At 44.9% G+C, this 25,765-nt stretch overlaps 1 protein-coding gene across 1 annotated transcript; it reads left to right on the forward strand.

The window, feature by feature from the left end:
* The first annotated feature begins 14,850 nt into the window (after positions 1 to 14,850).
* LOC137312570 (EEF1A lysine methyltransferase 3-like) lies at positions 14,851 to 25,490 on the forward strand. The gene is made up of 3 exons (XM_067979101.1): positions 14,851 to 15,006; positions 20,626 to 20,737; positions 25,093 to 25,490. The coding sequence occupies exons 1-3, from the start codon at positions 14,851 to 14,853 to the stop codon at positions 25,488 to 25,490; spliced, it is 666 nt and encodes a 221-aa protein (XP_067835202.1).
* Positions 25,491 to 25,765: the final 275 nt, after the last annotated feature.

Raw genomic sequence — 25,765 nt, forward strand, 5'->3', positions numbered from 1 at the left:
CACTCCCTGACCAGTCACCACCGATTTCCACATCTCCCTCCAGATGTCCGTTCACTTCTGAACAAGGCCCTTGCCATCCACAACCTTATTACGGAAGACTGTATTTAGGAACATAGGACACGGAGTCGACCATTCAGCCCCACGAGCCTGTTCCGTCATTTAGTTCGACCATGGCTGATCTGTATCTTAACTCCATCCAGCCGCCTTGATACCACAACCCTTAATACTCTGGCCAAACAAAAATCTATCAATCTCAGTTTTGAAATTATCAATTGACCCCCAGCCTCAACAGCTTTCAGGGGGAGAGAGTTCCTGATTTCCACTCCCCTTTGTGTGAAGAATTGTTTCCTGACTTCACCCCTGAATGGCCGAGCTCTAATTTTAAGGTGATTCCCCCTTGTTCTAGACACCCGCAATGGAGGAAATAGTTTCTATCTATCTACCCTAAAAAATCCATTAATCTTCTTAAACACCTCAATTAGATCACACCTTAATCTTGTATATTCAAGCGAATACAAACCTAGTCTATGCAATCTGTCCTCATAATTTACAAAAATCATCACTGTAAGTGCAGGTTAGAAATTCACAGACAGTTCTAGTTTCTCTGGAACATTCTTTCCGCTCTTGCCCGTCCTAAGCTGTAAATCCCCCGTCCCACACTCTCCTTCCTTGCCCCTATTAAGCTGTAAATCCCCCGTCCTATACTTTCCCTCCTTGCCCCGATTAAGAAGTAAATCCTCGTCCCAGAAATTCTCCCTCCTTGCCCCTATTAAGAAGTAAATCCCCCATCCCACACATTCTACCTCCTTCCCCCGATGAAGCTGTTAATCCCCCGTCCCACAAACTCTCCCTCCATGCCCCTACTAAGCTGTAAATCCCCCGTCCCAACACTCTCCCTCCTTGCCCCTATTCATCTGCAAATCCCCCGTCCAACACAACCTGCCTCCTTGCCTCTGTTGAGCTGTAAATCCCCCGTCCCACACACGCGCCCTCCTTGCCCGTTTTAAGCTGTAAACGCCCCGTCCAACACACTCTCCATCCATGCCCCTATTAATCTGTAAATCCCCCGTCCCACGCATTCTCCCTCCTCGCCCCTATTAATCTGTAAATCCCCCGTCCCACACACTCTCCTTCCTTGCCCCTATTAATCTGTAAATCCCCCGTCCCACACACTCTCCTTCCTTGCCTCGATTAAGCTGTAAATCCCCCGTCCCACACACTCTCCCTCCTTGCCCGTTTTAAGCTGTAAACGCCCCGTCCAACACACTCTGCCTCCTTGACATATCCTCGCTGTTTGAAATCCAGATACATCGCAGGCTCGATTTTTTTCTCCCTTTCTCTCCTGAAGGTGCTGCGTGATGTTGGGTTTCGGACCCAGTCACTGTTTGCTCTCCTGTACCCGACCAAGAGTTAATTCTGCACCTGTGAGCCTATACAGCGAGTTGCAGGCATTTCGCCCTTGGCGAGCAGCACAGCCACCGTCCCTGGCTGATTCTGACCGGCAAAGCTGAGGCCAACGTTAGCAGATCAACAACAACCTACATTTACATTGCGCCTTTAACGTAGTAAAACATTCCAAGGCACTTCACAAGAGCGTAATCAGAAAAACAATTGACTCTGAGCCAAAGAAGGAGACATTAGGACTGAGCTTGGTCAAAGAGCTCAGGGCCTCGCCAACTGATGGCACGGCCGCCAATGGTGGACCGAGGGAATTTGGGGATGAACAAGAGAGCAGAGTTGGAAGAACGCAGAGTTCTCGGAGGCGACATGGAAAGAGGGAACTGAATGACATTTAATACTTGATCCACTTGTCACTGAAGTGTCTGAAACTAATACTAGGAACTCCAGGTAAACAAAATACTGACAAATGGTAAAACTACTTTCTTGACAAAAGAAATCTCGAATGAGCTTTTAAATGATAAATTATTAACAGGGGTTCCCACTGACTCACCTGACTCGCCGACCAAGGTTCCACACCTCAAGCACCGCGATTGGTGCAGAACACACTGCTCCCGTGGCCCTCCGGCCTGGGCTCTCTTCCTGTTGGTTCCCGGGGCAATCAATCACCGCTCGCCAACATGACGCTGCCGGGTGAAGTTGAGGGGCTCAGAGGAAGAAAATAAAATGTGGCCTTGAATCTGAGTTGGGAAATTAGAGAAATATGATTCAGTTCATAAACTTAGCTATTTAAAATCAAATCAAATGAAAAGCTGCAATTTTTGTTGGGGAGTCTTTGGCTCTCTGCTCCAAATGCACTTCTTTCGGTTCACGATATCATTTACACATCGAGCTGACTTTAAAGCTCCTCAAGACACATCTTTTGTTTCTAAATTTGACCCATTACCACACTCATTCCTTTGCACCATTATCCCTTTTATCATTACACACCGTGCTGTCATTAAAGCTCCTCTAGACCCATCTTTTGTTTCTTTATTTGTCCCATTACCTGCATCCTCCCCTTGCACCATTATCTCCTTTGTCGCTTTATCACTCCTGCACCCTATCATACACCTTCCCTTTTGTTCTTCCTCCACCCCGCCTTTTTCCTGCCTCTGTACCTGCTTTAAAAACTATTAAATCTTTAAATTTTTCCAGTTCTGAGGAAACCTTAACTCTGACCTGAAATGATAACTCTGTTTCATTCTCCACGGATGCTGCCTCACTTGCTGAGCCTTTCCAGCATTTTCTGTTTTTATTTCACGTTTCCAGCATCCGCAGTATTTTGCTTTTGATGAACAAACCTCGCCCATCTGAATCCATCACTGAAATATCAGCAAGAGCGGCTTACAATGGTGGTTGACCTTAGCCAGAATGCTCCGCGCGATAGACTACGGTCTAGCTCCATGAGGAGTGAAGCGCGCAGGCGCGGAAAGGGCTGGTGGCCGGAGCATGCGTGTTCCGGACACTGAGCGGGGCCGAGCGGACAATCAGAAACACGAGTGCGGATCAGGCCCCGAATCAGACCCGGGGGGCCCAGCGAGGGGGGGGGGGGGGGCAGGGCGAACACCATTAAACCCATCATGCAGCGCCTACCCCGTCCTACCCGCCACTTCCCAGTTTCTTCTCCCGTTTCCAACGATTCCGACTCGCGACAAACCACAGGACAGAGGCGCTCCCAGAATACAGAGCGGGCTTGGGGAGCATGCGCAGTCTGAGCAGGAATCTTCGTCTTGCAGAGATAGAGGGGTTTCTGGGTCGCGGAGGATTGTGGGGCCTTTCGCCGCCATTAGTCACCGTGTGTCGATCAGAGTTTGATTGCCCGCGTCGCTCACAGAACCTGGTCCAGAAATACGGAATGAGGAATACAGAGCCGGTTTGCGAAACAGACACTGACCGTACAATGTAGAACAGTTTTTCTCAAACTTGTTTTCTCGTGGCCCAGTGGAAGAAAAACACTTCCCCCAGGGACCCAAAACAATAATATCTTCTGACTGGAGTTTTCATCAAATCCAAATAAAGGTCAATACATGCTCGCTCTTCACGTCCTTTGAAGTAATAATTAAAATTAAACATCGACGTTGTTTGAAAAACATTTTAACTACAGTATAAATACAGTAACAAAGGTCAGGTTGAGTTTCACATACTTAAAGTGGCTGTTGTTCATGATCTCGTTCCAATCTGGATCACAAGATGAAAGCGCTTCACGCATATTAGTGCGCTGTTGAGTCGGTTTCTTTCACTTGTTTTTAACCTTCTCACATTCGATACTCCCATTTCGCACATGTAGGTTGTTGTGAACGGCAGCAACAACAGAACACTAATCTTACTCAAAAGAGGATATTCTTTGAAAGCACTGATCCAGAAAGATGACAAACTGAATGACTTGTGTTGTGTTTGTCGTGTGCTGTCAGAGGTGAGTCGCACCAGCTCGTTGTCTTGCTCAGTCATCAAGTTTAGCTTCATTATTGATTCAGGATTTTCGAAAGCAAAAAGACGTTTTACCCAACGCTTTTCCTTCAAATTGACAAACCCATCTGCAGGGAAGTAGCGATCAAAATTGTCAGACAGAGCAGCGGAGATGTAACTGGTTGAAACATTTCATTTCATTCCCTTTATCTTCATTGATGCTGTTCTCCTCAATGTGTTGTAACAGTGTTGGGAACATGGGTGATTACTTTTCAGTCCGGCTTGCCACCGTTCTAATGACTTTTGGAATGCTTGTATCTGTTCACAAATTCGCAACAAATCATTGCCTCTTCCTTGTAACTTCAAATTCAGATCGTTTAAAATTGAGAACATGTCAGCCAGGTATGACAACTTCATTAACCAACTGTCATCGTAAAATAAATTTGCCAAGTTAGACTGCTTCTCTATCAGAAAAATGTGAATCTCTTTCCTGAGGTGGTACACCCTTGCAAGCATCCTGCCCCTTCAGTGTGAAACAGTAAATGAGTAAGCTCAGCTCCCATTTCTGAGCATAACGCTTCAAAAAGCCTGCAGGTCAGTGAGCTTCGTGAAATGAAATTAACAATTTTCACTGTTTACTTCAGCACTTCCATAAGATCGGGGGAATACGCTTGTACACCAAACCTTGGTGGTGAATGAAACAGTGATTCTAACCATCATTACCAGCTGCCTCAGATATTCTTCTCACAACTCCGCTTTTTCTACCTCTCATATTTGCTGCTCCATCACTTGGAATTCCTTTGAAATTAGTCCAGTCCAATTTGTATGTTCCATCTACACCGGCATGCAGTGCTTCGAATATCTGTGCTCCTGTATTTGTTGGTAAAGTTAGACAACACAGCAAACCTTCCATAAAGTCATCTCGCCCGACATATCTCACAGAAACTAACAGTGTTGCACAATTTGAAATATCAGCACTCTCGTCAAGTTGGATAGCAAAATCCCCGGCTGACTGTAACCGACTAATAAGCTTGGCTTCTAAATGGTCAGCAATAGAACATATTCGCCGATACATTGTGTTATCACTGAGAGGACTGCTTCTCAATTTTTCTGCAGGCTTCTCGTCGACGATTGTACGCACCATACCCAGAGAAGCTGGAAGAATAAATTTTTCGACAACTGTATGAGCCATTATCTCTTTCACACACGGTATGCGACCAAATATGACACCAGTTGTGCCTTATCATTCAGAGCAGTTGACCGACTGAGAACTTGCCCTGACAAATTTAATCCCCGTTGCTTCCTCTGAAAATATTCAAGCGGGTGATCAACGAGTTCCCCATGTTCTGTTTCGAAATGTCTTTTTAATGTTGACGGTTTTAAACTCTTGTTTCCCAGCTGCTCGCTACAAAGAACACATTGGGGCTTTGGATCGTCCTTCTTAGACGGTGGTTCAGACCAGGTCGACATGGCAGAAGTAAGTCCGTCATTACTTGAACTTTCTGTTGCAGATGACGTACTGACACTTTTTTTTTCATTTTCGGATGTGGATGGGTTTATTAACTGTGTTTCCGAACTTTCTCTTGTTACAAAACGATCCATTTTTGGTGATTAAAGTTTGAAGATTAAGCCGCTCCTGACTCCTTTCCCCGTGATACTGGGCCGAGACCAGCACCACTCACTATGGCTTTGGTGGCGAGGAAGAGCACGTCCAAGTTGATGCTCGGAAAAAGTAAACATAACAGAATGACTATTCCACTGGAACAAGGCCATCGCTCCACAGAATGAAATGACTGCCTGTCATCTGCCTAACGGAAATTACCTATTAAAAACGTTAATGTAAACTTCAGTCCAACATTCAAACAATCAATGTCACGCAATCACAAATTCTGACGACAAAACTCCCTGTGACATATCAACTCTTTATGAAATAAATGTTTTCCCTTTTCTTGTTTGATGTCCAGTTATGCGTCATTTGATTTTCCTGGGTTTGTATTGTGGCCGTACCCATTTAATGACAGTGAGCTGATATTGCCAATCGGGCTCAGCATTCTCTGTTGAGCAGTTACCTGCACTATAAGCTTCTCTGGTAACCTGATATCTGACGAATTTCCTTTCCATGTTCCACAACAATTATACTTTTCTTTATAGGGTTCAAACGAGGGTGCACAAATTTAAACACAAAACAATTTGGTAACTTGCAGGTCTCCACAGTTAACGCAAGAGCACGCAGAAGGAATCCCAATGGAACAAACCCCTTCTCATTCAATCCGACTGGAAAAACTCCTTAAAGACCAAATCCTATTCCCTCCCATTTCATAGAATCCCAAAGAGAAAAAAATATTTCTTATTCCAAGCCATTATGGAGAGTGTGGTGCCCAGAACTGAACACAGTACTCGAAATGAGGTCTAACCAGAGCTCTGTATAAATGTGACAAAACTTCCACTCCTTTTTATTCCAGTTCCCTTGAGATAAAGATCAAAATTTCATCTCCATTTTAAATTTTTATGAGTGATTTAGTTATCACTGTACTTGGACCCCTAAATCTCTCTCCTCCCCCACAATGGCTTCTTGCCATTTAGAAAATACTCTGATCTATCTTTTTAAGTTCCAAACTGGATAACCTCACGCTTTCTCACCTTGACCTCCCTCTGACACAGTTTTGCCCACTCACTTAATCTATCAATGTCGCTTTGCAACTTTCTGCTCCCATCTATAACGCTTACTGTGCCACCTAACCTAGTGTCGTCAGCACACTGGGATATAAGGTTCTCTACATAAGAACAGAAGAAATAGGAGCAGGAGTCGGCAATACGGGCCCTCGAGCCTGCTCCACCATTCAATAGATCATGTCTGATCTTCGCCCTCAACTCCACTTTCCCGCCCCATCCCCATATCCCTTGATTCCCCTGGAGTCCAAAAATTTATCGATCTCAGCTTTGAATTAACTCAACGACTGAGCATCCACTGTCCTCTGGGGTAGAGAATTCCAAAGATTCTCAACCGTTTGAGTTCAGAAATGTTTCCTCATATCGGTCCTAAATGTCCGACCCCTTATCTTGAGACTATGACCTCTAGTTCTTGACTCTCCAGCCAGGGGAATCAGCTTATCAGCTTTTAGCCTGTCAAGCCGTCTAAGAATTTTATACGTTTCAATGCGATCAGCTCTCATTCTTCTAAATTCCACAGAATATCGGCCAATTTTACACAATATCTTCTCATCGTACAATTGCACAAAGACCTCCTTACCCATATATTCCGACTCCCTTGCTATAAAGGCTAACATATCATTTGCATTCCTCACTCTCATTAGACTCTTGGTAACTCACTATTTCGAGTATGTTTTTCCTCTATTCGTTCTATAGCGAAAAGAAATGAACGTTGAAAACATTTTACTATAATTATACTTGTTTATATTTTGGAAACATGCTCGGCACTATACCACCATTGGTGTAAATCAATAATCATAAAATAGTTCCCAAACATCAGACCTTGAACAGACACAGCAGGCTGTTGGATTTTGTTCCATTCCCCACCACTCAGACAATGAAGCAGTCCGTGCCCGCATGCAGTAAGGCCTGGACAACACCCAGACTTGGGCTGATAAATGGCAAGCAGTATTCGCGCCAGAAAAGTGCCAGGCAATGACGATCACCACCAAGAAGGAGTGTAAACACCTCACCATGAAATTCAACGGCATTACCATCGCCGAATCCCCCACCATGAACATTCTGGATGTCATCATTGACCAGAAACCAATCTGGACCAGACACATAAATATTGTAGCTACAAGAGCAGGTCAGAGGCTCGGCATTCAGAGGCGAGTGACTCACCTCTTGACTCCGCAAAGACATTCCACCATCAACAAGGCACAAGTCAGGAGTGTGATGTAATACTCTCCACTTGTTTGGATGGGTGCAGCTCCAACAACACTCAAGGAGCTCGACACCATCCAGGACAAAGCAACCCGCTTGATTGGCACCCCATCCACCCCCCGAAACATTCACTCCCTTCACCACCGGCGCACTGTGGCTGCAGTGTGTACCATCCACAGGATGCACTGCAGCAACTCGCCAAGGCTTCTTCGACAGCATCTCCCAAACCCGCGAACTCTGCCATCGAGAAGGATGAGGGCAGCAGGCACATGGGAACAACACCACCTGCACGTTCCCCTCCAAGTCACACACCATCCCGACTGGGAACTTATCGCCGTTCCAGCTTCGTCGCTGAGTCTAAATCCTGCAACTCCCTTCCTAACAGCACTGTGGGACATCCTTCACCACAGATGGCAGCTCACCACCACCTTCTCGAGGGCAAGTGGAGATGGGCAATAAATGCTGGCCTCGCCAGTGACACCCACCTCCCATGAACGAATTAAAAATAATCCGTAGAAATTCCCTTCTCCTCTACATTAGTCACCTCTTCGAAAAATTCGATCAGTTTCATCAGGCAAATCCTTTACCCTTTAGTAATCCACGCTGACTCTCTCTGATCAGCTGGAAATGTTAACGGTGTTGAGACACTCGATTCTTAATTGCAGACTCCAGTAAATTCCCTACAACTGATGCTGATAGCCCCTTTCCCGATGTAGTGACATTATAAGCCTTCTCCCTATTTAGTTCCAATTTAGCCCCTCCCCCCACTTATGTAGTTCAAACGCAGTCCCTCTGCCAATGTAATTCCTATGTAGCCACTGCCCTGATGTCGGTCCACTGTAGCTCCTCTCCCAATGTAATTCTACTGTAGCTCCTCTCCCTATGTAATTCCACTGTAGCTCCTCTCCCTATGTTATTCCACTGGAGCTCCTCTCCCTATGTATTTCCACTGTAGCCCCTCTCCCTTTGTATTTCCACTGTAGCCCCTCTCCCTTTTTAGTTCCACTGAAACCCCTCTCCCTATGTAATCCCACTGTAGTCCCTCCCCTTATGTAGTTTCCCTGTATCCCCTCTGTCTATGTAGATCCACTGTAGCCCCTCTCCATATGTTTTTCGCCTGTAGCCCCTCACCCTAAGTAGTTCCTATGAACACCGTCTCGCTAAATAGTTCAACTGTAATCCCTCTCTCGATGTAGTGCCACAGTAGCCCCTCGCCTTATGTAGTTCCGCTGTAACCTCTCTCTCTATGTAATTCCACGGTAGCTCCTCTCCATATGTAGTTCCACTGTACCCCCTCTCCATGTGCAGTTCCACTGTAGCCCCTCACCATATGTAGTTTCAGTGCAGCCCCTCTTCCTGTGTAGTTCATATGTAGCCAGAGCTGAAGACTTCCTCTTTAGTATCTCATTTTGCCTTCTGTTCGCAGCAGCATTTGCATCTGGCACACGGGGCTAGGAAGCCCAGTTACTGTTGTACAGCAACCGATACATCCATAGGACTCTATGACCCCGGACTGAAGCAGTGCTACATCAGGGACAATGTTACTCAAGTGCGGGATGTATCTCAAGGACGTGCGTTGAAACACGTCATTCGAAACTTTGATAAATCTGACGAAGCATTTGGAACATTGTCTCCAGTTCCGGCCACTGGTATTTCCAATGACGCAATGGACAAGGTTGAGGAGGAGTCCAAGAATGATTCCATGTTTTAGGGCACTAAGTTATGATGAGCAGGAAAACAGGAGCTGAACTGATTGTCACTGAAAAGTAAAGACTCTATGGAACAGACTCCCACACAAATTACCCGAGTATCTCCTTCAAAAAAACGAGTAAAGTTCGAGTGAGTTGATGAGGTAATGAAGGAGACACGGATGTTAATGAGCTGCAGAGAGGTCGCAAAGCACCACCTATGGATGGGATGGCCAGGGATGATCGCTGATGGAGTTTTTTTATATATAATAAGGGGAGATCAGAGCTGATAACAACTGCCCCCAATGAGCAGATATACAAGAAGTGACTATTGATGGAATGGAACACCGCCACTGAGCCATCTCAACCCAGGATAGCACAGGAAGTACTGGATGTCCCAGTGCAGGACACCAAGTGAATGGAGGTCACCATCCCAAGGAATCCTCCTAACCCGCAGACCAGCTCATACATCTCAACCTAATGTCACAGTAGGAGGGAACATGTCAGGGTGTTGCAATCTGACGAGACTGTGACCAGTTAAAACAGGAGGCAATGCTCAGTGGGAGCTACTGGCGAGAATTTTTTGGCAGCCTCAGGTAATAATTACTGAAAAAGGTTCAACATCACTGAGGAGAACTGAGAATTTGTGAAGTAAGTTTTTTAGCTCCATTTGTATATTTGTCGGTCGCAGTAGCCTTTGCTGCTTCCGATCACTGTATTGCTTTCTCCTTAGAGCTGATACATTGGCTCTCCAAAGGCCGAGGTTGAATTTTCTGCTCGTCGTGAAGCAGTTTACTTTAGAAATATGAAGGATTATAATGCAGAATTTGAAGGCAAAATTCTGTTTAATTTTAAATTAATTTCTTGTTCAGTTACAGAATTTGGGCTGCTGCGTGTTACAAATGGCAAATCTGAGTTTGAACCACACCCTCAGAGCTGCTTTAACTCCGTCGCTGTAACTGCCAAAAGTGCACTTATAATTACACAGGTAAATGGGGTTTTGGCCGCTCTTCCGCTGAAGTTACGGTGGTGAGAGCGGGAGCAGCGCCGAGGAAACGATAGGTTCACTCATGTTCATTCCCTCTTTATGATTGCATGGCCGTCTCCTATTCTCTCTCCGTCTCCTTTATCACTCGGTTCTCCTTTCATTCTTTCTCACACCCCTTTATCACTCGGTTTTCCTTTCATTCTCTCTCTCCGTTATCCCTCGGTTCGACTCTTATTCTCTCTCTCCCCTTTATTCTTCTCGACCTCCTCTCCCATTCTCCCTCTCACTTTTATATGCCTAGTTCCCCTCTTTCATTCTCTCTATCATTCTTTCTCTCCCCATTATCCTCCTGTACTCCTCTGGTATTCTCCCTCTCCCCTTCATCCATCTAGTTCCCCTCTCGTCTTTCCTCTCTCGCCTTTATCTTTACGGTTCCCCTCTCTAATTCTCTACCTCCCTTTTATATGGCTAGTTCCCGTCTCTCATTCTCTCTCTCTCTCTCTCATCCTCCCGGTTCTCTTCTCTCAATCTCATTCTCTTCATAATCCACCACTTCTCCCTCTAATGCCCCTCTCTCCTCCTCTATCCTCTAGTTTTCATTCTCGTTGGCTCTCTCCTTTATTACTCTCTTCCCTATCTCTCCCTCTCTCTGTTCCTTCCAGGTAGAAAATTTCTTGAGAGTGTTCAGGACAGCTTTCTGCAACAATATCTCCGAGAACCAACAAGGGGGCAGGCCATATTAGCTTTAATAATGAGTCATGAGCTAGGTTTATTTAAATGCCTAATAATGTGTGAATATTTCGGTAATAACGATCATAACATGATCGAGTTCAACGTTGTGTTTGAAAGGGAGAAACCCTTATGAGCTGCTAGGATTCTAAATTTCGGTAAGGACGACTTCAACGGGATGAGTCAGAGATTGTCCACAGTAAACTGGGTAAATCTGTTAATGAGTAAAACGACAGAAGATCAGTGGGAGGTGTTAAAAAAGAATTTAAAGTGACACAGAACCAGTTCATGCCTCCAAAGGGCGAGAGCTCTACATGCCAAAAAGCAAAACAGCCATGGACAAAAAAAGAGGGAAGGGACAACATAAAACTAAAAGATAAAGCATACAAAAATGCAAATATAGCATAGATCCTGGCGAATGGGAGAGATACAAAGAACGGCAAAGGGCGAAAAAACAGATCGTTGGAGCTACAAAAAGGGAGTATGAAAAGAAACTTGCAACAGATATCAAAACGAACACAATTTTTCTTACAATTGTACAAGGAAAAAAAGGTTGATCAAGAGCAATTTGGGCCCCTTAAAAACTGATAAAGAAATCGCAGAAATGTTAAATATTTTCTTTGCATCAGTATTTACAGTAGAGGGAGAGGATCGCATGCCGGACGTTCCAAGGAAACTAATTGTGAATCAGGGACGGGACTTCTTATAATTAACACAAACAAATTAACAGTAATAAAGAAAATAATGGCACTCGGGAGTAACAAATCCCCAGAACCAGATGGATTCCACTTAAGGGCTTTAAAGAAAGTAGTTGAGAACATTGCAGAAGCCCAAACTATTATCTTCCCAAGTTTGCTCCATTCAGGAACTGTTCCTTTCGATTAGAAAGTTGCACATGCAACTCCGCTATTTAAGAAAGGTGAGAGAGGGAAACCAGGGCATTCTAGACCACTTAGCCTAATATCTGTTGTCGGGAAATTACTGGAGTCTATAATTAAGGATAGAGTGACTGAACACCTTGAAAATTTTCAACTGATCAGGGAGAGCCAACGGTGATTTGTGAAGGGCAGGTCATGCCTGACGAAACTGATTGAATTTTTTGAAGAGGTTACTAAAGTAGAGGACAGCGGAATGTCTATGGTTGTAGATTAAATGGACTTGCAGAAGGCATTAGATAAAGTCGCTCATAAGAGACTATTAACTAAACTTGAAGCTCATGGAATTGAAGGCAAATTATTGACATGGTTAGGAAATTGGCTGAGCGGGACGAAACAGAGAGTAGGGATAATGGCTCAAATTGGCAGGAAGTGTCAAATGGTTTCCCATAGGGATCTATTTTTGGGCCTCAACTATTGACTAGATTTATTAATGACTTAGATAAACGGGATAGAGGGATCCATATATCCAAGTTTGCCAATGACAAAAAAGATAGACAGCATTTTAAGCAGTGTAGATGGAAACATAACATTCCAGAAAGATAGTAATGGACTAAGTGAATGGGCAAAACTGTGGCAAGTGGATTTCATTGTATGCATGTGTGAGCTCATCCACTTTGGACCAAAACAGGGTACATCAGTGTACTTTCTAAATGGTGAAAAGCTCGAAACAGTGGAGGTCCAAAGAAACTTAGGGGTCCATGCACATCGATCATTAAAATGTCATGGACAGGTACAGAAAATAATCAAAAAGTCTAATGGAATGCGGGCCTTTATATCGAGAGCAATAGAATACAAGGGGGTAGAATTATGTTGTAGCTATGAAAAAAACCCTGAAGTATATATTGGCCTTCGAGGGAGTGCAGCGCAGATTTGCTAGAATGAGTTCGGGCGAAAGGTCTTCGACCTGAAACGTTAACAATTTTTCTTTCTCCACAGCTATGGCCTGAATTGCTGAGCTTCTCCAGCAATTTTTGTTTCTATTTTAGATTTCCATCTTTCGAAGTATTTTGCATTTGATTTACTGGAATGATATCTGGACTCCAAGTGTTATATTACGAGGATACATTACACAAACGAGGGTTGCATTCCCTTGAATTTAGAAGTGTAAGGGGTGACCTAATCGAAGTTTTCAAGATATTAATGGGAACTGATAGGGTCGACAGAGAGAAACGATTTCCGCTGGGTGGGTTAGGGTTAGACATAGCCTAAAATTGAAGCCAAAACTTCCAGGAGTGTGATCAGGAAGCACTTCTGCACACAAAGGGTGGTAGAAGTTTGGAACTCTCTTCAACAAAGGCAGCAGATGGAAGCTCAATTGTTAATTTTATTTCTATAATTGATAGATTTTTGTTAACCAAGAGTATTAAGGCATATGGGGCTCAGGCGCGTATGTGGAGTTTGGTTGCAGACCAGCCATGATCTCATTGAATGGCAGAACAGGCTCGAGGGGCTAAATGGCCTCCTCCTGCTCTAATGTGCCTTCAGTCTGTGCATTGCCACTTCTCAATCCAAGAATGAATCTTTTCAATTGCTGAATTACCTGATATTTAGGGATCTTCTTACTACATAAATGAGGGTAACGATCGACAGGCTTCCGAAGCACAAAGAAGCATTGCCCCATCCTCCAGGTGGTGCTTTGTTAAACCAGGGATTTCCAAGCACTCCGACAGGGCACAGTTTGGAAACAGTTTTCCGGTTGGTAGAAAGTAACCCGAAGGCGGATAATTGAATATTTGCAGTTAGTTGTTGGCAAATAAATTGATTTCCATGTTCATTTTAAAATAAAAAAACAATTCAACCGTCCGGGTCAAAGGCATCAGTTTTAGGTGCTCTGTGCTGATGATAATTTGAAATGTTGCTGACCTGAAAACAGTGCAGCGTTTGGGCCGTGCAATTACACGGAGCCCTGAGCAGATCCAGTTACGTTAATTAGCTGATCACTGAGGGCTTGCCGGTACCTGAGCTGGAAACATAATAAACTTTAATTAATTAGTCTCCCTTCTCTCGACTCTTCACCAACAAATTTGATAATAACACATGAACACAATACTCAAAAGTGTTTTGAATCGAGGCTGTTCCCCATCGATTCGTTGTAACTCGAGTCAGATAAGAAATGAATAAAGACACTGCGCAACAAAGCGCCGAGAGTCAGCGGCCGATCACACAGTCCCGCTGGCAGTGAGCAGCATGGAGCAGTGACTGTCATCACCACAGTGGGAAAAGGCAGTTACTGATCGGTGCAGCTGGTGAGACAGGTGAAGAACATGAAACTGGTAAAGAGTGGGCGGCAGAGAAAGGCTGCTCACCAACCCGGCCGAGGTTGGGGAGATGATACCACGGTTCGCAACAAAAGCTCTTCTGCTCGGTTTGTCAGCTGAGCAGCTCTGGATCGAAGGGAGTAACTTCACTAAAACAACAGTCGCATGGTAAGGCAAATACCGTCCCTGCCTTCAGATAAAGGCCCACAGTTTCGGCTCTCTGCATACTGACTTTATTGGTTCACTTTCTTAATGAGGACCTTTGAGAAACTTTTGAATATTGTGTTAATGTGTTATTATCAAATTTGTTGGGGAAGAATTGAGAGATGGGAGACTAATTAATTAAAGTTTATTGTGTTTCCAGATCAGAGTTTGTGTTGTTTCATCCACTGTCGGACAAGCGGACTGCACGCACCGAAAGCTGAAACCGAGTCAGGCTCACATCCAGACACCTGGACAAAACATACCTGGAGACTGCAGTGGCTCAACAAGGATCAAAGCAGTACAGAGTGAGCTCAGAGAGGATAATGGAAACACAGCAGGAAAAGAAGCATTTCTGCAGCAGCGACTCCAAGGAGGACAGCAACAAACTCGAAAGTCGCTATCAGATTTGCGGGCACACTTTGAGAATCACTAGGGTCTCCAGCAATAAATTAGTGGTACCATCAATAATGTGGGGAGCTGTAAGTCCAATGTTTGGAGTAAATGCTTGGATCTGATAGAGAGAAACCAAACTCAGAGATTCTTCCTTCCACGACAGCAACCGCCAACACCCCCACCCCCGCCATTTTGAGGAAGCCCTACTTGATGAATTGGTTTTGCAGACGAACATGCATAAGAACATCGGAATTGCTAGAAGAAAGATTATTGTTCGCCGTCTCCTTTCCTGGTAGTCACATGACACAGTGAGAACCGAGTTGCAGACTAATAATAGCAATCAAACCGAATGAATTAGTCTCCAACAGACCCAGACATGAGGCGAGGAAAACCCTCCAGTGGTGGAGAGCTTTGGGAACCATTGGTCCGAAGTCACCTGTTCCTCCCAAACCTGCTCCACTCACCACATGTCATGTCTCCAATTAATCATCTGCCTGCCCACTCACTTAACCTGTCTATAACCCTTAGCAGACTCTTTGTATCCTCGTCACAGTTCACTTTCCCACGTATCTTTGTATCGTCAGCAAACTTGGATACATTACACTCGGTCCTTTCATCGAATTCATTAATATAGAGTGTAAAAAGCTGAGGCCCAAGCAGGGATCCTTGCGGCACCGCACTAGTTACAGCCTGACAACCTGAATATGACCCGTTTATCACGACTCTCTGTTTTCTGTCCATTACCCAATCATCGATCTCTGCTAATATATAACTCCCAACCCCATGAACCCATTTTTACTCATTTACTCTATCATAACAGTTCGTGAATTTGAACACATCTTTTAAATCTCATCTTAAACTTCTCTGGTCTAATAGAACAACCCCAGCTTCTCCAGTCTCCCCACTTAACTGAAGTCCCGCACCCCTGGTACCATTCTACCAAATCTACACTGCACTGTCCCTAAAGACTTGACATTCTCCCTAACGTGGTGCTCAGGATTAGACACAATACTCCTGCTGCGGCCTCACCAGTGATTTATAAAGGTTTAGCGTCACTTCCTTCATTTTGTATTCTGTGCCTATTTTATAAATCAAGGGTCCCGTATGTTTTTCAACATCCTTCCCAACTTGTCTTGCCACCTTCAAATATTTGTGTTAGTACAACCCGAGTTCGCTCTGTTCCTGTACCCCCTTCAAAATGGTAACATTTTGTTTATATTGTCTCTTCTTATCATTGCTATCAAAATGTATCATTTCACAGTTCTCCGCGTTAAATTTCATCTTCCATTTGTCTACCCATTTCCCTTGTGTGTCTGGTCTCCTGAAGTCTGTTCTTAGCCTCCACATTGTTTACGACATTTCCGAGTTTCGTGTCATCTGCAAACTTTGAAATTATACCCTCTATACCCAAGTCCAGTTCATTCATATGTATCAAAAAGTTCAATGGTGCAAATACCGACCCCTGGGGAACACATCAAGCCTGAGAAATAACCGTTCACAACTAGTCTCTGCTTTCTGTCTCGAAGCTAATTTCATATCCACGCTGCCCCTGTTCCTTTACTCCCATGAGTATAGAGATTGCCGGAGTGGAGTTAAGAGAGAAATCAGGAGGGCAAAAAGTGGATATGAGATTGCTGTGGCAGATCAGGAAAAGGTGAATCCAAAGAGCTTCTACAAATACATAAAGGGCAAAAGGGTAACTAGGGAGAGAGTAGGGCCTCTTAAGGATCATCAAGGTCATCTATGTGCAGAACCACAAGAGATGGGTGAGATCCTGAATGAATATTTCACATCGGTATTTACGGTTGAGAAAGGCATGGATGTTAGGGAACTTGGGGAAATAAGTAGTGATGTCTTGAGGAGTGTACATATTACAGAGAGGGAGGTGCTGGAAGTCTTAACGCGCATCAAGGTAGATAAATCTCCGGGACCTGATGAAATGTATCCCAGGACGTTATGGGAGGTTAGGGAGGAAATTGCGGGTCCCCTAGCAGAGATATTTGAATCATCCGCCGCTACAGGTGAGGTGCCCGAAGATTGGAGCGTAGCAAATGTTGTGCCTTTGTTTAAGAAGGGCGGCAGGGAAAAGCCTGGGAACTACAGACCAGTGAGCCTGACATCTGTAGTGGGTAAGTTGTTAGAGGGTATTCTGAGGGACAGGATCTACAGGCATTTGGAGAGGCAGGGACTAATTAGGAACAGTCAGCATGGTTTTGTGAGAGGAAAATCATGTCTCACGAATTTGATTGAGTTTTTTGAAGGGGTAACCAAGAAGATAGATGAGGGCTGTGCAGTAGACGTGGTCTACATGGACTTCAGCAAAGCATTTGACAAGGTACCGCATGGTAGGTTGTTACATAAGGTTAAATCTCATGGGATCCAAGGTGAGGTAGCCAATTGGATACAAAATTGGCTTGACGACAGAAGACAGAGGGTGGTTGTCGAGGGTTGTTTTTCAAACTGGATGCCTGTGTCCAGCGGTGTGCCTCAGGGATCGGTGCTGGGTCCGCTGTTATTTGTTATTGATATTAATGATTTGGATGAGAATTTAGGAGGCATGGTTAGTAAGTTTGCAGATGATACCAAGATTGGTGGCATTGTGGACAGTGAAGAAGGTTATCTAGGATTGCAACGGGATCTTGATAAATTGGGCCAGTGGGCCGATGAATGGCAGATGGAGTTTAATTTAGATAAATGTGAGGTGATGCATTTTGGTAGATCGAATCGGGCCAGGACCTACTCCGTTAATGGTAGGGCGTTGGGGAGAGTTATAGAACAAAGAGATCTGGGAGTACAGATTCATAGCTCCTTGAAAGTGGAGTCACAGGTGGATAGGGTGGTGAAGAAGGCATTCAGCATGCTTGGTTTCATTGGTCAGAACATTGAATGCAGGAGTTGGGATGTCTTGTTGAAGTTGTACAGGGCATTGGTGAGGCCACACTTGGAGTACTGTGTACAGTTCTGCTCACCCTATTACAGAAAGAATATTATTAAACTAGAAAGAGTGCAGATAAGATTTACTAGGATGCTACCGGGACTTGATGGTTTGACTTACAGGGACAGGTTAGACAGACTGGGACTTTTTTCCCTGGAGAGTAGGAGGTTAAGGGGTGATCTTATAGAAGTCTATAAAATAATGAGGGCCAGAGATAAGGTCGATAGTCAAAATCTTTTCCCAAAGGTAGGGGAGTCTATAACGAGGGGGCATAGATTTAAGGTGAGAGGGGAGAGATACAAAAGGGTCCAGAGGGGCAATTTTTTCACTCAAAGGGTGGTGAGTGTCTGGAACGAGCTGCCAGTGGCAGTAGTAGAGGCGGGTACAATTTTGTCTTTGAAAAAGCATTTGGACAGTTACATGGGTAAGATGGGTATAGAGGTTTATGGGCCAAGTGCAGGCAATTGGGACTAGCTTATTGGTATAAACTGGGCGACATGGACATGTTGGGCCGAAGGGCCTGTTTCCATGTTGTAACTTCTAAGATTCTATGATTCTATGTTGCTAACTCATCTATAACGTGGTACTTTGAAAATTCATGTCAACAAACATAACTGCACGAACACCATCAACCCTATTAATTACTTCATCAAACAACTCAATCAAGTTTATCAAACACGATTTGCCTTACAGAAATCCGTGCTGACAGTAATTTATTAAAACATGTTTTTCCAAGTGACAATTAATTTTGTCCCAGATTATTGTCTCTAAAAGTTTCCCCACCACCGACGTTAGGCTGACTGGCCAGTAGTTACCAGGTTTATCCTTCTCCCCTTTTTTGAACAGGAGAATAACATTTGCAACCAGTCAGTCCTCTGGCACCATCCCCATATCGAAGGTGGATTGAAAGATTGTGGCTTTCACCTCTGCTATTTCCACCCTTACTTCCCACAACAATCGAGGATGCATCCCACCTGGACCGCGTGGCTTTTCTACTTTGAGTACTGCCAACCTTTTTAGTGCATCCTCCACTATCTCTTCCTTTACTGGGACATTGGCAGCATCCTCTTTTTTTGTCAATGTAGATGCAAAGTTTTCATTTAGTACCCCAGCCGCGACTCCACAATGAGTTCGTTCTTTTGTCGCTAATTGCCCCCACCCTTCCTTTGATTATCCTTTTACTATTTGTCTGTTTGTAAAATACTTTACTGTTCCCTTTTCTGTTATCTGCCACCACTTTCTCGTACACTCTCTTCGCCCGTATTATTTCCTTTTTCAGATCTCCTCTGTACTTTCTGTATTCTGCTTCTTTTTCTAATATATTATGGTCCTGACATTGGTCATAAGCCTCCTTTCTCTGTTTCGTTTTAGTCTCTATATTTTCAGTTGTCCAGTGAGCTCCAGCTTTGCATGCCCTTCCTATCTCCCTCATAGGAATGCGTTTCGATTGCGCCCGAATTAGCTTCTCCTTGAAGGCCTCGCATTGCTTATTTACTGTTTTTACAGCCAGTCTTTGTTTGCATTCAACATGGGCCGGATCCCTTTTGAACTCACTGAAATTACCCCTCAGCACCTTCACCTTTGATTGATCAATGTCTCTTTCCATAACTACTCTACACCCAATATATAACATCCATGGCACCATGTTCTGTCTTCATACCATCCATGGCACCATTAAATTTTTGTACCCTCCAGGCCACATTTACCGGGTTTACCTCCTCCCTGACACAATGTAATGGGTTTATAACCTTCTTGTATCATGTCTTGGGTTTATATGCTCCAAATTACCATATCCTGGGTTTATGCCATCATTATCACCATGTACTCGGTTTTTGCCCTAGCTGGCACAAAGTACTGATTGATGTATTCTCCTCTGAATCAAGATGGGATGAATACTCCACCAGCACCATGTATTATGTTTATACCCTCCTTGACACCCTACACTGGGTATCCACCATCCTTGATCCCCTAAACTGGGTATTCACCATCCTTGATCCCCTGCACTGGGTATCCACCATCCTTGATCCCCTGCACTGGGTATCCACCATCCTTAGCACCATGTGCGGTATATGCACCATTATTAGAACCGTGCGCAAGGTTTTTTTTCGATTTGTTCATGGGATGTGGGCGTCGCTGACCAGGCCAGTATTCATTGCCCATCCCTAAATGCCCTTGACTATACACAATCCTGAGCACAATGCGCGGTGTATCCACCATCTTGGACACCATTCCCGATGTATGCACCATCATTGACACCATGTGCGGGGTATTCGCCATCCTTGAGACCATATATTGGGTTTATACCCATCACAACACAATGTTCAGATTTTTATATCTTCCTTGGAACCAAGTACGAGATTGATATCTTCCTTGGAATTACTTACTGGATTGCACCCTCCCTTGCTCCCTCCCTTGCAACTTCGCTTGCACTGATCCCTGCACCCTCCCAAGCTCCCACCCTTGCATCCACGCTTGCTCTCACCCTTGCTCCCACCCTTGCACGTTCCCTTGCACTGATCCCTGCACCCTCCCATGCTCCCACCCTTGCATCCACGCTTGCTCCCGCCCTTGCACCCTCCCTTGTTCCCTACCTTGCACCTATCCTTGCACCCTCCCTTGTTCCGACACTTGGACCCTCCCTTGCATCCTCCCTTGGACTTTCCCTTGCTCCCTCCCTTGCACCCTCCCTTGCAAACCCTTGTCATGTGCAGTTGGATTCAGAAAGTTGCAGGTGAACGTGTTCTAACGTTAATGCCATATTTTGTTTCAGGGCCTCGTTCTGTGCCGGTTCTTTGAGAAAGAGAATATCAGTTTTTCTGGGAAGAAGATGATTGAATTGGGGTCCGGCACTGGGATCGTGGGGATTCTTGCCATCCTGCTGGGTGAGTTAAATGTTCCAAGCGATAGCACTTTGCATGTGTGAGAGAGAGCGGTGAACTGTAATGGAGTAGGACGGCTATGTCGTGAAGGACCATGACAGTGACTGGTCATAGGTTTGATTAAACCCCCAGTTATATGCATGTTTTGTGAACGCTGCAGTCTGTTTCAGGTCCTTACTGTTGACAGTTCTTCACCTCCAGTTTTAATCTGGTTGAAAGAGAATGCTTTCAAAGCACAGCACCCTTACCTCAGGTAATATGAATGATGCCTCAAAAAAGTCGCAGCTTTCGAGACTCAGCCGCTCCACCTGCCATTTTGGAGCAAGTCCCTCCTCCCATCCGGGAGCGGGATATCAATTGAACTGCTGTTGATCTGTGAAAATCCATAAAACGCAAAAATCTGTAAATGAAAAAGTGAAACATTTGAACACGTTTCTCCTTGAGCTGATGAGCTGAGAACTAGATACCTATCAGAAATGGCCTGGTTATATTCAATGTAATATTTGCACAACATCCTGAACATCTCGACTCTGATCAGATATGAAACGGGGAAGCTGATGCTTTTGATCATGATTTTGAGTCCTTCTGAGCTCCAGTCACGTGTCCAGCACCCAACTGATGGCCAAATTATGCACCATAAAACAGTAAGCATGCTTTAGAATAAAATAATGAAGCAGCCCGTACCCGCATACAGCACAACCTGGACAATATCCAGGCTTGGCTGTTATGTGGTAAATAACATTCGCGCCAGACAAGAGCCGGGCAATGACCATCTCCAACAAGACAGAGTCTAACCAACTCACCTTGACATCAAACGGCATCACCATCGCCAATTCTCCCACCATCTTCATCCTGGGGGTCACCATTGACCAGAAACTTAACTGGACCAGTCACATAAATAGTGTGGCTAGAAGAGCAGGTCGGAGGCCTTGTATTCTGCGGCATTATCTGAGGAATTGCTGAAGGAAGTAAACATTTTGTCCCTATCATTACCATTATTGAATAGCGCCACTTGCGACCTGATGATGGAGGGAAGGTCATTAATGTAGCAGCTGAAGATGGTTGGGGCGATGTCACTGCCCTGCGATGTCCTGAGGCTGAGATGATTGGCCTCCAACAGACACTACCATGTACTTTTGCGCCAGGTATGACTCCAGCCACTGGAGAGTTTCCCCCCTGATTCCAATTGACGGCAGTTTTACTCGGACACCTTCGTGCCACACTCGGACAAATGATGCCTTGATGTCAAGGGCAGTCAATCTCACCTCACCTCTGGAATTCAGGTCTCTTTTCCATTGTTGACCGGAAGTCACCGGTTAACGGTTTTGGCTTAGTACACAGAGGAAGAGTCAATTCTCTCTTAATTCTCAATTCGCTTTACTAACGTTATTAGATCATGTACATACCGCTTATACGTCTAGTTAGATATAGGCATGCAGTTTACAGCAGGTTCTACAGTTTTATACTCAAACTAGGATTTAAACGCACACCCACCAGGTTTCCCTGACCAACACTCCCTGAGTATTAGGATTTAAACGCACGCCCACTAGGTTCCCCTGACTAACACTCCCTGAGTGTTAGGATTTAAACGCACACCCACTAGGTTTTCCTGACGAACACTCCCTGAGTGGTCACAGAATGGAAAGGATATTATATTACACGGAAAGGAGAGATACTGCTGGCCAGGCAATTCTCTCTCTCACTCCCGACGTCGTCTCTACGTCCCTGACGTAGGGTCCCACTTCCACGAGGGTTAGTCTCCGGAGTCTCACTCAAAAACAAACTGGGACCAAGCCAGCAATTCTTCAGTTTTATTCCCAAGTCTGTCTTTTCGAATGATGCTGTCTTCTCTGGTTGGCTCAAAGTTGCTGGAGTGATCGATGTCATCCCCTGATTGGCTCTGTTCCAAGGGCCTAGGAAGCGTCACCTCATACTCCTTTCCTAATTCAGGACTGGTGTCTCATCACAGTTCCTTTGTCCCTATAAGAAGCGGAACGAATTCAAACCGGTTCTGGCCAGTTCAGACCAGTGACTGAACTCCAGGTCACCCCAGTTCAAAAGTCAGTGTCTTTGTTAGCACTTCGAATTAAGCTCATTAGGTTTCTGCAGCCTCTGGCCAACACCATGTTTGGACCAAGGCTGTCATGAGGTCTGGAGCCGAGTGGTCATGGCGGAACCTAAACTGAGCATCGGTGAGCAGGTTATTGGTTAGTAAGTGCCGCTTGATAGCACTGTCGACATCTTCCATCACTTTGGCGATGATTGAGAGTAGGCTGATGGCGCGGTAATTGGCCGGATTGGATTTGTCCCGCTTTTTGTGGACAGGACATACCTGGGCAATTTTCCACTTTTTAGTCGGATAGATGACAGTGTTGTAGCTGTTCTGGAACAGCTCAGGTCGGGGCACAGCTTGTTCTGGAGCACAGGTCTTCAGCACCACAGCCGGGATGTTGTCCTGACACACAGCCTTTGCCAGTCCATGAACTCAAACATTTATTGTTATCACGTGGAGTGAATGGAATTGGCTGAAGTCTGGTATCTGTGATGATGGGGACCTCAGGAAGAGGCTGAGAATGATCATCCAGTTGGCACTTCTGGCTGCAGATTGTTGCAAGCGCATCAAACTTTTTTTCGCACTCAGGGAATCAAGGGATATGGGAATCGGGCGGGAAAGTGGAGTGGAGTTCGAAGAGCAGCCATGATCTTTTCGAATGAAGGACAAGGCAAGAGGGGCCGGATGGCCTACTCCTGCTCCTATTTCTTATGTTCTTATGTTCCCATGTGCTGGGCTGCGCTCTTGTTGAGGATGAGAATGTTCACCGAGCCTCCTTCTCCTGTTAGTTGCTTCATTTGCGACCACCATTCGCGACTGGATGTGCCCGGATTTCAGAGCTTTAACCTGATTGTTTGGTTTGGGGATTGCTGAACTCTGTGCACAGCATGATGCTCTCACTGTTGAGAATACATGGTGCTCTCACTCTATATAATGCATGGTGCTCTCACTGTTTATAATGCATGGTGCTCTCACTGTTTATAATGCATGGTGCTCTAACTGTTCATAATGTATGGTGCTCTCACTGTTTATTATGCCTGGTGCTTTCATTGTTTATAATGCATGGTGCTCTGACTCTTTATAATGCATGGTGCTCTCACTTTTTATAATGCATGGTGCTCTCACTCTTCATAATGCAGGGTGCTCTCACTGTTTATAATGCATGGTGCTCTAACTGTTATAATGCATGGTAATCCTTTGCTGTGTCTTCACCAAGTTGGCACCTGATTTTCAGATAAGCCTGGTGCCGCTCCAGGCATGCTCCTCTACATTCCACATTGAAACAGATTTAGTCACCTAGCTTGATGGTGATGGAGAAGTGAGGGATATGTCGGGCCCTGCGCTGACAAGATTGTTGTGGCATTCCATTATGCTGCTACTAAGGGCCCAGGCGCCTCATAAGTGCCAGCTTTTGTGCTGCTAGATTTGTTATTAATCTATCCCGCTCAGCCGGGTGGTAGTGCCACACGACACGATGGAGGGTTTCCTCAGTGTGAGGACAGGTCTGATTCTCAGAGTATGTCAGACCGTTGCTTGACTAGTTTGTGAGGCAGCTCTCCCGACTTTGACAACAGTCCCCAATTGATAGCGAGAAGGACCTTGCAAGGTCAACTGGGCTGGGTGTGACTTTTTCTGTCTTAATTCGATGCCTGGGTCGCAGCTTTATCCTTATTTTGATATTGCGGCATGGCTCACGGCCACACGAGAGGGCAGTAAAGCATCAACCACATTGATGTGAGACTGGAGTCACACACAGGCCAGTTAGTTTCAGGACGCAGGTTTCCTTCCCTAAAGAACATTAGTGAACCTATTGGGTTTTTGCGACAATCGGATAGTTTCATGGTCACTTTGGGGCGGATATTGACTTCAAGCGGCAGTTTAAAACGTGTGATAGCTAAAAATAAAAACCGGGAGTAATGTTCAACGGGCGACAAACTCGTTGTCACCGGTTTTACGCTGTGGCAGAAAGTCAATATCGCCCCTTTTACTGATACCAGCTTTTTATGTTGACATTTTCGAATTAAAATCAAAATCTCAAACTGCCGTGGTTGCATTTGAACTCAAGTTGCTGGATTTTTATTCCGCAGTTTTGAATTACTAAATCCAGTAAAATAACTGCTGTTCCAATGGAATCGCTGAGCAATGCTGTGACACTGCACAAGTTCATCATTATATTTCACAGCCTTTGCTGTGTTCATTTGCTTTGCCCCGAATCCCTTTTGCCCACATTTACCATTTACAGGTTGGTGTCATTGGGAAACAATAAGTGAAGATACGTCATTGCTCTTTTACATTCTTCTGGCAGGTGGAGATGTGACCTTGACAGACAAACCAGAAGTTCTGAATCAAATAGAACGAAACGTGGCCAACAATGTCCCCTCTTCAATTATCCAGCGGTCAAAAGTCTCTGCTCTCTCGTGGGGTGAAAACCATGATCAATTTCCGACAGACTACGATATCATCCTGGGATCCGATATCGTCTACAAGAAACGTGAATTCCACTTACTGCTCAAGACCCTACAACATCTGAGCAACCAAAACACTATCATTTACATCTGCTCGAGGATGCGTGAGTACATGGGAGCCATGAATTTTCACGAGCAGCTCATTCCACAGCATTTTAACTCCGAAATTGTTCACAGTGTCCCAGAAAAAGAAATCAACCTGTACAAAGTGACCAAAAAAGTTCCTGGCGCTTATTAAGGAGGAAATTCTGGAGAATAGGGTGGAGGCACTTAAAGGTCTCATAATGGGAAGAAGCGAGGGGGAGAAGGGCACAACAGGCAAGAGTCAGAGGACTGAATAATGTCAGAGGAGGTTGCAGAGATAGAGGGATTAGGATTTCCATTTACTCCAACACCCTAACCCTGACACTCTTACCCTAAACCCTAACCCTAAACCTGACACCCAAACCCTAATCCTGACGTTATAGCCCGAGCCAAACCCTAACCCTAGCTCTAGTCCGAGCCCTAACCAAA

Source organism: Heptranchias perlo, unplaced genomic scaffold, assembly GCF_035084215.1.
Source record: "Heptranchias perlo isolate sHepPer1 unplaced genomic scaffold, sHepPer1.hap1 HAP1_SCAFFOLD_43, whole genome shotgun sequence".
Lineage (NCBI taxonomy): Eukaryota > Metazoa > Chordata > Chondrichthyes > Hexanchiformes > Hexanchidae > Heptranchias > Heptranchias perlo.